Source organism: Rhipicephalus sanguineus, chromosome 1 (assembly GCF_013339695.2).
Source record: "Rhipicephalus sanguineus isolate Rsan-2018 chromosome 1, BIME_Rsan_1.4, whole genome shotgun sequence".
In the NCBI taxonomy this organism is placed as follows: domain Eukaryota; kingdom Metazoa; phylum Arthropoda; class Arachnida; order Ixodida; family Ixodidae; genus Rhipicephalus; species Rhipicephalus sanguineus.
Window position 1 is genome coordinate 158079431 of NC_051176.1, and position 15549 is coordinate 158094979.

The window sequence follows — 15549 nt, forward strand, 5'->3', positions numbered from 1 at the left end:
GATGAGTCTACGCCAACGCGATGGCAGAAGTAAATGCCAATCTCGGAGGCCTTGCTTTCGCAAGCAATTACGTCATAGACACCATGTTTGTGCAATACAAATGTCAAAGGCTATGCTTTTGTCAATAGTAAATGCGAATCTCGAAGGCCTTGCTTTCGCAAGCAATTACGTCATAGACGCCATCTTTGTAATGCAAATCTCGAAGGCCATGCTTTTGTTTGCATCAATTGAAAGATCTTGTTGCTTGCGCCTCTCATGCGGCTAATATTACGGTCAAACCAGGCCAAGCTGCGTGAAAATGCACCATGGCCACTCTCTTCAGCAGTCACTCGGTCGGCTCCGAGCGCACTTCGCGACGTATCATACGGGAACGGTCTGACAGTTACGACGTAACAGCGGGGTTCCCAATACATTGTATCCTATGGGAGCTATGCCGGGACCGGCGGAAAACGACGTAACAGCCGGGAAAACGCAGCAGTGAGGAACGTAACAGCGGGGTTCTACTGTAGTAGCGCGCAATGCGTCTGCTATGTCAAAAAATGCAAACAAGGTGAAAGCTGTTGAAGATGAGCTTTCAGCTGCAGTCCGTATGCTGGCATAAAACGTGCTTGCTACGTTGCGATGGACTAACTATCAGTTGCCTGCCATATTACCGCGGAAATACACTCGAATCTCATTATAACAAAGTTGCATCTGCCACAAAAATAACTTCGTTATATCCGAAAATTCGTTATAAACGTTTATTTGTAACACTGTAGCTATGACAAGACTATTATTCATTTACTTCGTTATAACCGATAATTCGTTATATCCGTGTTCATTATAACGAGGTTTGAGTGTATTGCCACTTCTGCGGGTTGGTGGTGGTACGTAATGAGGAAGAGATGCGGAGCACATTTTGAGCTAATTAAGACATAAGGGTCTTGCGCCAGGGTCGCACTGTGAACGAAGTCGCGTGATGACAAAAATTGCGGCTTTTACACCGCTCTCATGCAAAACAAGAACAGAATTTGGGTATTCATGCAGAAAATAAAAGGGTATTGATGTAATTGACATTTGTTTATTGTTTTCTTGATATTCTCAACAATTCGACATTCGGTTAATTCAGACATTTTTCTGTTTTTGTGAAATCCGAATTAATGAGCTTTTACTGTAGATGCATTGTCGTTCTCTTCTCTGCAATTCTTTAATTTGAGTCTTTAAGTGAAATGGACTTACCATTGCAACTGGGGTGTTGCCCAATGCTTCACATGTTTGTCAGGGCACATACACATGCACTGAACATCGATGGGCACCACACGTTTAATGTCTAAGATATGGTAATTAAAATCTGGCATTTTTATTACTTGACGAGACTAATGTGCATATTGTATATTAAAAAAAAGACTATTTGTATGAGGAATATTGTAGGCCTCGTGTTCATGCCGTGGCACTGCTAATGTTATTGATATCTAGCTCGTGTGACCAAACAAACTGCAAGCACTGAGTTCATTTATTGCAGTTGTGTGTTTGATATGAAAAGTTCTAGTGAAGCCTTATTGGTCAAGTACAACCAGGCACAATAGTGTATGTGTTTCATTTTTCCTGGATTTTTTTAAGAGGGTTGATAAAGGTTCGGATTAGTGCATGTAATAATCTTGTCACAGTCAAACCTTGATATAGCGAAGTCATACATGTTGTGGAAAACTTTGTTGTACAGGAATTCTTTTGTGTCAGGGTTCCTGTGTTTCAACAGTAAAAATAACCCGAAAGATTTCTAGAAGAGTCCTGCATCTTATGTCCTGCATCTAAGAAAAGAGCGGAGCAATGTGGCGGGTACTCTCCATGAGAGCAGAGAGTGAACTCAAAGTGCACAAAAAAATTCAACTCTCTTGCATGACTATGTGATAGTACTGTATTTACGTGCATAATGATTGCAATTTTTTTTTCAACTGAATTGACGCAAATTTAGGGCTGCTTTACGGGGGGGGTAAATTTTCAGTGAAAAGAAAAAATGTTTAAATTATGTAGGTGCTGCATAAATTGCACACTGCCCTTTTAGTTTTCTCTCGTTCTGTAACTGAACCCAGTTTTATTCAGAGTCAGAGTCCTCACTGCCATCGGTGCAAGATTCGTTGTCGGGGCCGGTAGTGTCATTACTGGGGCCATTGTCACAGTCCCACAGAAAGTTGAAAAAAAGCCGTGTACAGTAGAACCCCGCTGTTACGTTCCTCACTGCTGCGTTTTCCCGGCTGTTACGTCGTTTCCCGCCGGTCCCGGCATAGCTCCCATAGGATACAATGTATTGGGAACCCCGCTGTTACGTCGTAACTGTCGGACCGTTCCTGTATGATACGTCGCGAAGTGCGCTCGGAGCCGACCGAGTGACTACCAAAGAGAGCCGCCATGGTGCATTTTCACGCAGCTTGGCCTCGTTTGACCGTAATATTAGCCGCATGAGAGGCGCAAGCAACAGAATCTTTCAATTGATGCAAACAAAAGCATGGCCTTCGAGATTCAAATTGCAAAGATGGCGTCTATGACGTAACTGCCCGCGAAAGCAAGGCCTTCGAGATTGGCATTTACTATTGACAAAAGCATAGCCTTTGAGATTTGTATTGCACAAACATGGCGTGTATGACGTAATTGCTTGCGAAAGCAAGGCCTTCGAGATTGGCATTCACTTCTGCCATCGCGTCGGCCAACGTTTGCGTCGGCGTAGACTATCATCATCGTTATTTGTCGGAGAGCGGGAGGAGTTCGAGTTGGTTGGAGCCCGCACGGTCGTGCGTGCGGTTCGCGGTCGGACTCGCCGCGCCGGTCGTGATTGCGTGTGCTTAGTTCTTTCATGCCTACAGCTGTTGGTGTTAAAAAAAATCACATACGTTGATTACATTTCTGTGGATGAGGCCGTCCTAAGCTCCGCGTTTCTATCCATCGACTAGATCGCGGCTGAGCGCGCCAATTTTCGTGCTGCTCGTAAGAATTGAAATAAAATTCTGTACCACTAAATATTTTGCCGTTTTTCCTGTTTTTCGGCTCTTACGTTTCCCGTCTCTTACGTTTATTTCCTACGGTCCCTTCAAAAACATATCAGCGGGGTTCTACTGTATAGTGTTGCCTGGTGCATTTTAGTCGCGCCCGATCAGTACAAAGCGGTTTTTGAGCACCTGCAGTGCCATGACTTCTTTATGTAGTGCTGCTATGACTGATGAGGGCTTGACTCCCACACCTAGCAAGTCATCGCTTTTGACAATATTTTCATGAGATTATCGCCAGATGTGACGGGATCATGAGCGATAATGTTCCCAGCCTGCTGTATTACCGTAGGTGGCACACTACGCTATCGCCGTGGCCCATAGACAGCCAAATGCCTCGCAGTGGTACCTCCGAAAGCGATCATAGAAAAAGCTGGCCCTTTCTTCACTTCCTCTTAAACTACTCACAACAGCATACTCAGCCAAGATCTTGGTGATGGATGAAACCATACCAACAGTATTAAAGGGACACTAAATGCAAATATTAAGTCGACGTTGATTGTTGAAATAGCATTCCAGAAACGTCATAGTGCTTGTTTCGTGCCAAGGAGATCCTTATTTTGAAAGAAAATCACATTTTAGTGGTCCACATGGCATTAGTGCACTTCAAATCACCCGCCTGAACGGGCCTTTACTGCCTGGCCGCCGACGCTATGGTTCCTTGCGCAACAGTGGCCATCAAACTTGCCAAGACGTAGCCACGGGCCACTCCGAAACTGTATAGTTCACTGTAACGAAGCTTAGCTTGGCCAGCAGCAGCAGTAGAGTATCAACAGTGCGAAAATAGCGAGAGCCAAGCACACACAGCAGTACGTGATACCGACACTACCATTGAGATGCGCAGCTTGGCGAAAACTTAACTTTTCAGCCACTCGTGTCAGTTTTCCATGTTCCCCATGGTAACTCCAAGAGGTTCTTTTTTTCATGAATCAAACTGAAATGAACAAGCATCATTTTATTACGTCTTGTGATGCACGAAAGGTTCTTTTCTTATCGCAGCTAGTTTGATTACTAGTTGTTAATTGTACTCTGGACTTTTGACGTCATCGGGATCATTTCCAAAATGCCCCACTCATGGCGCACATCTTGTCCTACATTTACCTTAATTTCTCGATTAGTAGAGCACTGCTGTTGATAATATTGATGTTTGATACGTTCTCACACATTGACTTTTCACTCTGACATAAATTGGTATTTGCCTGTAGTGCCCCTTTAACCCTTTACTGCCGGTTGTCGTGAATTCGCGACATACCGAAAGACGCCGATTAAGTAACACACGAAACGCGTTGATGCCTTCACCGGTGGCTGTCGCGTATTTGCGGCGAACGTAGCTTTCAGCACCAGACATATAGTGCCATTGCATGTAAGGTATTGCAAGCTGGAACCCAGTGTTGTGCATCAGATGCCGGAGAGCGCGAAGCACGTGCAACTGCTCACACTTCTTCGTTGTTTTCTGCCCGAGGGACGTAAGTTCCATCTCCTATAAAATTTTTTCGATGTGCACACATACAAGAGGTTGCACATGACGTGCCACGTTGTCTTGAAGTGCGTTATTTTCTGCGTGATCCTCGCTTCTGTGGTATGTCGCGAATTCACGACATCCGGCATATGAGTCAATCAGTGATGACTGCCGGTATGACAAGTTCGTGATGGACTTGCGCTCATTTTATGGGAAAAAAAGGCTTCGCACGCGCTTGCCACCTGAAGATAAAAGTGACGACAGCTGTCTCAATGACAGCGAAGTCGACGATGTCGATCCCGATCCTCATGCATAAGCATGAGTGTCTTCATCGAGCAGTGAGGATGAAGACGAAGATGTGGTAGAGCAGCCAAGCCAGTGCCTCTCTAAAACATGCAGTGCGGTGGAAAAAAAAAAGACTGTCAAGAACAGCGGGAAATGCCACACTGGAAAACCGCTCACTGTCCGAGCTCCTATTGAATATTTCAAGGAATTTTTTATGACACCTTCATGGAACACATCGTTCAACAGAGCAATCTGTTTGCGATGCAGAAAAATCCGAACAAAGGACTGGCTCTGTCTCGTGGTGAGCTAGATCTATTTCTCGGTATTGTCACCTTCATGTCATTCTGTTCTCTTCCAAGAGGTTGGCTATACTGGGCTGTGGAGTCTAGGGCACACACGGTGGCCTACACGATGTCACGTGATATGTAGGAGCCAATAAAGTCAAACTCGCATTTAACAACAATGACGACGCCAAGTTACGTAGCCCTGAAGAGATCCTCTTCATTGATATGGCGATGCCATACTTGTGTTGCATTGAACATATTGAGCTACTATTGGCTTAAGTGCCGGTTGTCACGAATTCGCGACATACCAAAAAGTATGCATTAAAGTTGCATTTTGGATAATACAACTGCTGATTTAAGTTAAGGTTGCTATTTAAAGCTGAAAAATGAAAAACAAATTTTTTTCTTCGGCGCTTTCATAATTCAGGCATTAAAGGGTTAAACATACGCTGCACACTTGCATGATGATCCACAAACAAAACATAAAGGCAACACCAGCAACATGATCAGCATAAGACCGTGGGAAGCGTGGAAGCACCTCTGACAACAATGATGCACCCACGCTACGGTGGGCCACGTTAATTCAACCAGAAAGCAACTGCTGTAGGCAAGTGACACAGATCTTGAAGTCCTTATTTTTGCAAACTGCGTGCGCCAAAATTCTAAAGATATGTCCTAGGTACCATTTTTGATACAGATCTCGGAGGCCATGCTTTCGTTTGTGGGAATCTGAAATGTTTCTGTTGTGCGGCAAGTTCGGGGTGTGATAATTATGCAGGAAAGAAAAAAAAATCAAATTGTGATTATGAAATTCAGGAGTGCAATAATTATAGGAGTAAATACGGTGCCTGGTGGCAATACCAAGGAGCATATTGAAACCACGACAGGGAACATGGTAACACCGCGAACAAATTGTCCAACTTTTCCCAGTGCACGTGTGCAAATTTGTACAGTGATCTGCTACTGAGTGAAAACGTGTCCAGCTTCTTTGAAAAGCGGTATCTCCTGCTGTGTGGTGCTGCTTGTTCCTGAGTAACTTTTATGCAGTGCGTTGCCTGCTACACTCGCCTTGTGCTGAGATGCTTGCTGTACTCTGCATATGCGCACATTTGCAATAGTAATATACAGTAAAAGTTCCTTAATTCGACCCCCGTTAATTCGGAAAATCAGATAATTCAGACGTGTTGCCTGGTCCCGGCCAGCATATGCATTGTTTAATGGAATGAAACTCGTTAATTCAGTAACATTTGGCAGCAATCCGGTTAATTCGGACGATCCGTAGAGTGCGCCGAGCACAAAGCGCCACAAATGTGTGACGCACAAGAGCGAAAACGTCATTCGCAAACAACCGAAACAAGGTGGCACTGTCCTCGCTATCTTCATCAGTTAGTGACTGCGGTTTTGTCCACTTGCTGATCTGGCATTCAGCAACGTTGTTTTAACTTGATGCAATGTGCACGCTATGTCACAAAACTAAAACATGGCGGAAGCTGTTGAAGATGAAGAGCTTTCAGCTGCAGTAGGCATGCTGGCATAAAACTCAATTGCTACATCGCGATGGACGAACTATCAGTTGCCAATCATTTTACCTGCGAAAGAACTATCGTCACGTGCGAGTGGTGGTGGGTGTGGTGGCGGTACGAAATAAGGGAGGGGTCAGTGCATGTTTCGGGCTAATTAAGCATGGGACTCTCTCGCCGTGGTCGTATTGAGAACGAAGTCACAGGATGACGAAAATTGCGGCTTTTACGCTGCTCTTAAGAAAAAAAGTACAGCATTTACGTATTCATCAAGTGAATGAAAGTGTATTGATGTAACAGACATTTGTTTATTGTTTTCTTGATACTTTCAATAATTCGGCATTTGGTTAATTCGGCCATTTTTTTCGGTCTCATAAAATCCGAATTAACGAGCTTTTACTGTATATGTGCATTGAGGTTTCCTTGTGTCCACATCATGACTGACTGTGCACAGGTGGAGTGCATATTTTGTTGTTCGGCCAGTGCAGTGACGGCAATGCTGCATTGGTGTCTGCAGGTAACGTGCTCGCAATTTGTCGCACTCAAGAGGGTTGAAGCTGATGGTGGTTGTTTGGGTTGTCGCCTATTAAAAATGTGTAGCATGCGTAGCAGTCGCACTGCATTGCCATCTTGTCTCTGTGCACTTACAATGGTTATCCATATGGAGATCACACCGAAGTCTATTGTTGGTTAGTCTGCTTTTGCAACCGAAAGGCATAGCGTGGCATCAGCCACGTTTCATGCCGACTAGCGCAGTTAACCTTTATGCAAGAAAATTGATAAGACAGAGATGCGATCCATTACGTTATCTTGACAGTGTTTCTTGCTTCCATTTCCAATGCTTATCCATTTTGACATTGCGCCGAAGCCTTAATCGTTGGTCGGCCAGCCTCTGCAGCCAGAAACTCAGAAGACCATTTGCGGCACAGCAAACCATAGCAGACAAATGAGCACTTCAAAGTGAATGTCAAAATGTTGCGTTCTGTTCCTCCATGCATAGCTCAGCTTACTCAGTCACTCACTCATTTCAATGGTGTCAGTGTGAGTATAGTGCGTATGAACGCTAGTGAGTACCCATGAGTGTGAGTACCGTATTTAGTATTCGAAAATAGGTCGGGCACGAATATAGGTCGACCCCTACTTATAGCGCTCTACGAGCAATAAAAAAAAATATTCGAAAATAGGTCGACCCATGTTTTTTTTAGAAACAGGAAAATTGAAACATAGCACACCTTTATTTACAATTAACTTAGCGCCCTAGTCGCTGCCGGGAGTGTCATGTTCGTCAGATGTGCAAGGAAGGCTGTCGGATTCTTCGCAGGCATCCTCGGCATCCCAAATGACGTCGACTTCGCTGCCATCGATTGCGTTGCAAATGCAGCACTTTTTAAAGCCAGTCACGATAATTTCCGCTGGCAAGTCTTTCCGCGCGTCCTTCACCCACGTCGCAACTTCATTGAGGGAAGCCCTTCTCGCGGCGTCCCGTCGGTGTCATTGCAGCATCCTCTTGTAACTCTTCGCCACCCGGTCCTTAATGTAGCCGGGACGTCATACCTAGCGGTATGACGACCAGGTCTGTTGGCCTTCTGCAGGGCCTCCTTGACGCCCGGAGCCTCAGTTCTTTTTCAAGAGCGTCATGCCTGCCAGTTGCTGGGCCGCGAAAAGCACGACGCTATTCATTGCACGCGAACAGTCGGTCCCGCTGCTTCCGCCAACCCCTAATCAACTTTTACGTCGAACTCACGCTGAGCGGCACAATTGCTGGAATTCTCGGCAAAAAGTATCACTTGACGCTTGGAGTCAGCTGTGTAGCTCTACCAACGTGACACCGTCGCAACCGCGCATATGCAAATGAGAACCGTCACGTCAGATCAAACAACAAACAGAGTGAGGCCTTAGGCCGCGCTGCGTGTCGGCAGGCAGCACGGCTAGGGGGCTAGGGACTTCACGGCCTACCTAGGGAAATCACGGGTTCCAGCGCAAACATGGCGGAGCGGCTGCATTTCGTGGGGGCTTTGAAAAGGCGGTGTGCAGCTATTGCACAAATAACTTTTTTTTCTTAGTTACTTAGTCGGAAAAGGCGAACGGGTACGGCTTTTATACCAGATTTTATGGTATATAATGTGCGTATGTAGCAGGAACTGCTTGAAGAACAGCAGGCGCGGCAGTTGAATGCCATAGGTGCGGTGCTTTTGGTCGCTTTGATCGCGAATATAGGTCGAGATTCTTTGGTCACGAATATAGGTTGATAGCTGATTATGGGCAACATTTTTGGGAAAAAAAGGTCGACCTATATTCGAATAAATACGGTAGGTGTGTGTATGAACGTGAGTACCGACGCATCTTTCACACACTTCAGACCAGATTTCTTCGTGCCTTCGTGTGAGTAAACATGAGTATGAACTTGAGATGGCACATATGAGAGTGAGTAGACATGAGTATGAACGTAAATGAGTACTGATGAGAGTGAGTACTGATGAGACTGAGTGGGCGTGAGTATGAATGTGAGTATGAAGCCTGAAAATAAAGCACGGTGAGTGAATATGAGTGTGCATTCTCTTATATTGACGACCTATGCTTCCATGGCACCACTGCCTGTGTCATAACGTCACCTCCCAAAATGAAACCAAAACTGTTTGTAGGGGGCTCTCAGAGGCTAGGCAGTACTTTTTTGTATAGTTTTGAGGCCCCATACTTTCATTTAATGCTGATAATGAAGTCGAAGAAACATGTCGACACCTCTAAATTGAATAAATTGAAACTTTGGCACAAAGTTGGTTTGCTGAATCGTGGGAAAAAAACCTTGTTTTCAATGGAACTGAGGTTCATAAATTAAAATAATTTGTTACATTACATATTTTGTTAAATGGAGGTTAGTTGTATTGAGATCTGCCTGTATAGCCCTTTACATATGCGTGGGAGCAATACCATATGTAAAAATAGCAGCAGAACTATATAATCATTGCAAGTGATGTATTATTGTCTGCTTTTTATTAGGGGCTAGCCTGTTACAATATAGATTTTCTTGATCATAGCACTCTAGCTCAATTTTTCAGTAAGCTGAACTGTTTATGGAAATTGTTTAGCTCTGCTGGAAGTTCACTGTGCATCTGCTTTTAAGTTGAGCTTCACATGAGGCAGGTTTGTAATGTATTTGTCATTATTCTCACATAAGCTTACTATATTCGAAAAAGTATGTAGGCGAGTATTCCTTGAACAGAAGTACCTTAAAGTACTGTGGAAGCACCCAGTTTCGCACAAGCACCCAGTATTAGCATTACCGAAACTTCAGAATTCTGATAATTTTATGTTCAGCGCCCACTCCTCCAAAGTGCCAGCATCAGCCGAAATATTCACCCCATAATAATACAGTCAAGTCCCGCTACAACGAAATTCACGGGACGTGTGAAAAAGTTCGTTGTCATGGAATTTTGTTGAAGTGAAATTTCATATATATACCTCAAAAGTTAGGAAAATCTGATAAATTGACTTATTCTCTGGTCCCGGGCAAGCGTATGCATCATTTTTGCATCGCACTCTGGCTAACACGGACGTAGTTGGCCGAACACAGAGTTACCCTATTTGCTTGCGTATAACCCGCTCAAAATATACAGAAAATTCGGATCTAAAGTTGGGGCGCGAGTTATACGGGAATTGCGGTGCACAAGTTTGCTTCACGGCACGGCTTAACAATAATGCAAGGAAGGTGGCTTCACGTCAGTACACGGAGATTTTTTTCCCTGTGAATTGTTGTGCGGGGTACAGTGCACATGCAAGGGCAGGTTATATGCTAAAAAATATGGTATTCACGCTACCCTTGGAGCTTGCAGAGCGCCCTTGTCAAAGCTTCGCTAGAGGCTAACTGAAAATTTAGTGCCGAAGTCCGCATTACCAGCTGTAAGTGAACAACAGGCAAGCCGAAGCACTTCGCGCCTTTTTTACGACTTTATTGCCTTTAATCTTCTGTAGTGTTAGCCACGTACCTTCACAGCTGCGTAGTCACTATCGATGATCGTGACTATAGCGGCAGTGGTTGCAACAAATGGTAGTTTCGTTTTCAACCCGTGCGTGCTGGCAGCGCACGTGCCTTCGAAAATGTGATGTTTGCTATCTATGATCATGTCTACCGCAGTTTTGTCCACAGTGGTTGTGGCAGAATGTAGCTTCGCTTGGAGTAGGTGTGCGCTGGCCGCGTGTGGGGCTTAGAATGCCGCGGTCGCCATCGACAATCTCAGGTCTAGCGATGACGAGGAGTAGTTTCGTTTTGAGCGCAATGACAGAAACTTGGTGGGAGTTCTTGAATAACGATTCTACCACGGCCCGCACGCACTGGCTGCATCGTGGTGGATGGATGATCGGTCGCCGAGCATCTCAGTGGCAAAAAATTTATCGCAATGTGCGTGTGGTAGCGGAAAACATGTCTCAGATAAAGACATGGGTGTTGCAATGCGGCCGCACTGCTTTGGAAGTCACCAGCCAACTCGGCAATCCTAGGCAAGCGCCTTTCCCTGATGTGGTGGCACTCGCGAAAACTGTGGTGCTCAGGGAAGGTATTCATTGTGATAAGAAATTTTTCACGTTATCTATGGGTGGCTGACGGGGAATCAAAAATTCTTCGTTGTGGTGCAAATGTCGTTTTAGCGGGGTTTGACTGTAATAATAACCACCCAGACGGGTGCTTAGTAGAGGTTCTACTATAGTTTTAAAGGTGTGTAGATTACATGAGGGTGCAAGTAATATCAGTAAGTACGGTACATTTTTGTTGTGTGTAGTCCATATCTGACACCCACAATTTTTTTTACATTGCAGGCAGGGATGTTGAAGAGGATTCAGAAGCATCCAACAGATGGCGACAACTTCAGCACTTCAGATTCAAACACATTCTATGAAGAAGACTTCAGTACATCAGATGATAGCAGTGCCGATGAAGGTGATCATTGTTGCAAAAAAGTGCTAGCTGTTATTCATAATTCATTGGTTCGTTGTGATAAAGTATTTTTACAGTTGATGCCCATTACCATGAATCATAATAATTCTGTGAGAAAAGTTCATTATATCTGAAATTAGAGCTGCAGTTTGTTGTAAAATGATTGAACTTCACATATAAAATGTAAGCAACTTATAATGGTATTGGTTGTAACAAATATTGAATATAAAAATGAGCAACCGCTACACCATGAATTTTCATGTCTTTATTAAAATATGCCACTTATTACAATGTTTGCATGCCACATTTTCAGTTATAACAATGAAATATGGCTCATGGGTCTTTAAAAAATTGGAGAGACGCCCAAAAGGCAAGGTAAAAAAAAAGTGAGCTGCCGAAGCTGTCAGACTACCACACGTGCCATGCATTCATAGGATAGAGCCAGTTTTCCAGCCCTTTCCGTGCTCCCAACCTCGCATGCCTCCCTCCACTCTCCTTTCCACCCCTATGAACACAAATGGGCTACGCTGTTTATGTTACATGAGAATGATCCTGCTGGTTGTAAGCAGCAGGTGCAAGGGAAAACGTGAGGGTGAGTAGGGAAGGATGCTGGCGATGCGTATGGGTGTGGTGACGTTGGGGGAGAGATGGGGTTCGAGAGTAGGGGAGGTGCCGGCAAGCTTGTGGTAGGTGCGGCGAGTGCACGTCTCCTCTGGCTAGCATGGGCATTCTCTACCTTGTAGGTAAACTGTGCACATACAAAGGCTGGGCGAGCCAAGATAGCAGTGGATTCCAGCTTTTGAGAGAGAGAAAGGACTTCATTATCCAGCGTTTGGGTTGGGGGTTGAGGCATAACAGTTTGTAGACGAGGGCTTGGAGGACCCAGCTATAACAGTGTAATTTGCATGGCACTTGAATATTGTTAGTTTGATTGTACAGTGAGTCCTCCTCGTTATCTTCAACTCTGGTATTTCGAAATATCACGCAAGTCAAAATTTTTGCCTACAGTAGTGTCAACTCATCTTCTATCAAAGGAAAACTGAATTATGCGTTATCGCCACATATCGATTGCCTTGGCAGCAGTAGAAGTATCGCTTGCACAGTGATCTCTTAAATGAGAGTGCAAGCAATTTTGCCGAGCTAGGTGCCACTGGGCTGCACTACCCGATGGAAGGCTCGTAATCTAGTGACAGCAGCATAGATATTTTGGGCTTATATGCTCTTGCAACCTGTTTTAAATTAAATTTTTTATTATAGCTGGTACCAAATACGCTTAACATTGGAATGTGTGCTTGAAAGAAAAAACTTTTTGGGATCTTGAGATATTCCTTAAGATCCCTTGGAATCTTTGCCTTCAAAGCCTTTAATAACTTTTTATACAGAGTTCTGCCATTTCCGAAGGTCGCGGAATCGAATCCCGGCCGCGGCAGCTGCATTTTCGATGGAGGCGAAAATGTTTGAGGCCCGTGTACTTAGATTTAGGTGCATGTTAAAGAACCCCAGGTGGTCGAAATTTCCGGAGCCCTCCACTACGGCGTCTCTCATAATCATATCGTGGTTTTGGGACGTTAAATCCCCAGATATTATTATTATCATATTAGAGTTCTGCCATTTCACCACATACTGCAGCTCCAATTTTAAATTGAAGGTACTTTTGATATGTAGTGGACTTTTCTCATAGGAATATTGTGGTCTGTTGCAAGGAGCGTTGACCGTGTTGTGGACAAATGAAAACCAGAAGAAGTTAAGGGGAATCGGAATGCATTATTCTTTTCCTGCCTTCAAGAGTTTGCAAGACACCAGAATTTATCGTTTGACTTTCATTTGTCCACAATAGCACATTTAAACACAGGTATGCACAATAAAAATCGCATGATTACAGTAAGATTATGTTTATCAGCAGCTGCCTCATTTGTAAGTTATAATCACATGATGCAGCCAGTCTCAAGAAGTTGTCAATACATAGCATATTGGCCTTTGCAGCGCTCATTGCCTGTTCGGCCTGATTTAAAGAAAAGCGAATGGTCATTGGGGTGTTTGCAGCACCAAGCTGTCTTATGGGGATTTCACATACAGTCAACATCCAATTTTTTGGACTCCCTAGGCACTGTGAAATGGTCCTAAAATCAGGCAGCCCGGAAAAATGTATTCATGATTTTTTTTCTTCACCCAAATGAAAAGCCACGTCTGAAATAGCTCTTCAGGCCTGCTAGCACACTTATCTCGCATTTCGGTGCTTGCAGAGTTTCTCATGAATATGCTTGGTACCTGGTGGGAACTCCATTTACGTGCTCACTACCCATTGCAAATTTGCGACGAGGGCTGCAGATACCATCAAGGCATGGAAAAAAATTATGGCTCTCTCGAATGACCGTACCATGGTGCACGGTTGCGATACCAAGGAGCGTTTTGAAACGCTGGCACAGAACACAGGCTGTGGCGAAAGAGCAAACGACTCGTCTTAGTGTTCCCATTAAGTGTGTGCATGCTACTATGCGACAGTCTTCGCTACTTGATTGAAACACTGCATTTGCTGCGGTGTGGAGGCAATCATTCCTAGTGGTGTGCAGCACGTCGGCTACTAAACTCATACCGTTACTGCTGGGGCACTTGCCGTACCGTACGCACGCGTTTGGCGTGAGTGTTTGTTGTGCCCACTTCGTTCCTGACCGCACACAGGCGCGGCGATAGCGAGTTGTTTTAGTTCCTGAAAGCAACGCGCCTGTGCGGTGCACTTAGCTGTTTCACACAAGCAAGCAGCTGTCAACGGCGGCGTGACACGTTAGGGCGGTCATCTATTAATACCCATTGAGGGTTTTTTTTTTTTTTGCGAAATGCACTCCAAAAATGTGTAATTTTTTTATTGCTGAAATAAATTCTTCAGACGATTTTATTTAACAAAAAAAATTGTCTAACATTTTTTCGCGTGACCATAAAGTGACAAAAAAAATCATTTTGGCTGTTACATACACATGGTTTATTCGTGAGTAACATCAAGAAAAATAAAAAAAAAACACTTATATGATTTTTTATAAATAAAAATTATGCGTTGTAATAAACATAGCTCACATACATACAAAAATACACTTAGGGAATAGTCCACATCGAAAGAATTGCTGCTCGACTCACTAGCAGTCGAGCAAACAGCGCGCACTTCCATAGCGTAAGCGAACTGCGTGAGTGAGTGCACGGAAGAAAACTGTATGGTTGTGTGCCCGTCTGGAAAGCAAAACGAGTGAAAAAGCTATAATAATCCTTCGTCTTATTGCCAACGAGATGGAGTTAGTTTTTCCGAGTGCCCAAAACAGGAAACTGAACTACAGCGGCATCATTTGTGTAATTTAGCGCCGCACGGAAACAGATGTAATTGCGCCCCAGGGAGCAATAAATGAGAGAGTAACAAGTGGTCACCCTTTGAGAGATTAGAAACCAGGCAGCCATCAGCTTTGCAGGCACGAGAAGCGATAACCACCCGAAGGACGAAACTGAAACCAGCCGCACCGCATGCGCATGTGCTCGGAGGCACAAGGAAAAGCCGGCGTGCCGCTTTGGAAAGAAAAAAAAACTGAGATGTTTAATGTGGCAGTGGTGGTAGCTTCAAATAATGCAGTTTTTGGTCTGCAATTTGATGAAATGGTCCTAAACTTCAGATGTTTTTATACATTGACTCTATGGGGCTTGTGGCGGTGCCACGAAAGTGTCCAAATTTTTGAGCATGTCCGAAAAATCGGTAGTTGACTGTATATGACTGTATATGTCCATTTGTATTTGCAAATAATTAGCTTTATTTCTGCTCTTCAGTGTAATGAGTTTTAATTGTATGTTGCTATGATGCAAGCAGCTTTCGCGTGCAGGCTTTCCCTTCTCTAAAATAAATGAGAAAGGTCTAAACTAACACATGCAGACAAGCATGTTGTTAGCCACATTTAAGATTGACATCATTAAGCTTGTGGCTGCTTGTCACTGTTCATTTGTCTTGTTATTAGGGAGATGTGGATGGCTAGTGCCATCAACCATTGAAAGGAAGTGTGGTTTGTGGGCATATATTGGGCCTCTT

At 44.2% G+C, this 15549-nt stretch overlaps 1 protein-coding gene across 1 annotated transcript in view; it reads left to right on the forward strand.

Moving 5' to 3' along the window:
- The window catches only part of LOC119400896 (E3 ubiquitin-protein ligase UBR4), a gene marked incomplete at its 5' end in the record, with an annotated part of 438348 nt that overhangs the window by 46121 nt on the left and 376678 nt on the right, over nucleotides 1-15549 (forward strand). Inside the window, 1 exon segment of the mRNA XM_037667804.1 lies at nucleotides 11375-11495. Coding sequence (XP_037523732.1) covers nucleotides 11375-11495 — 121 coding nt within the window.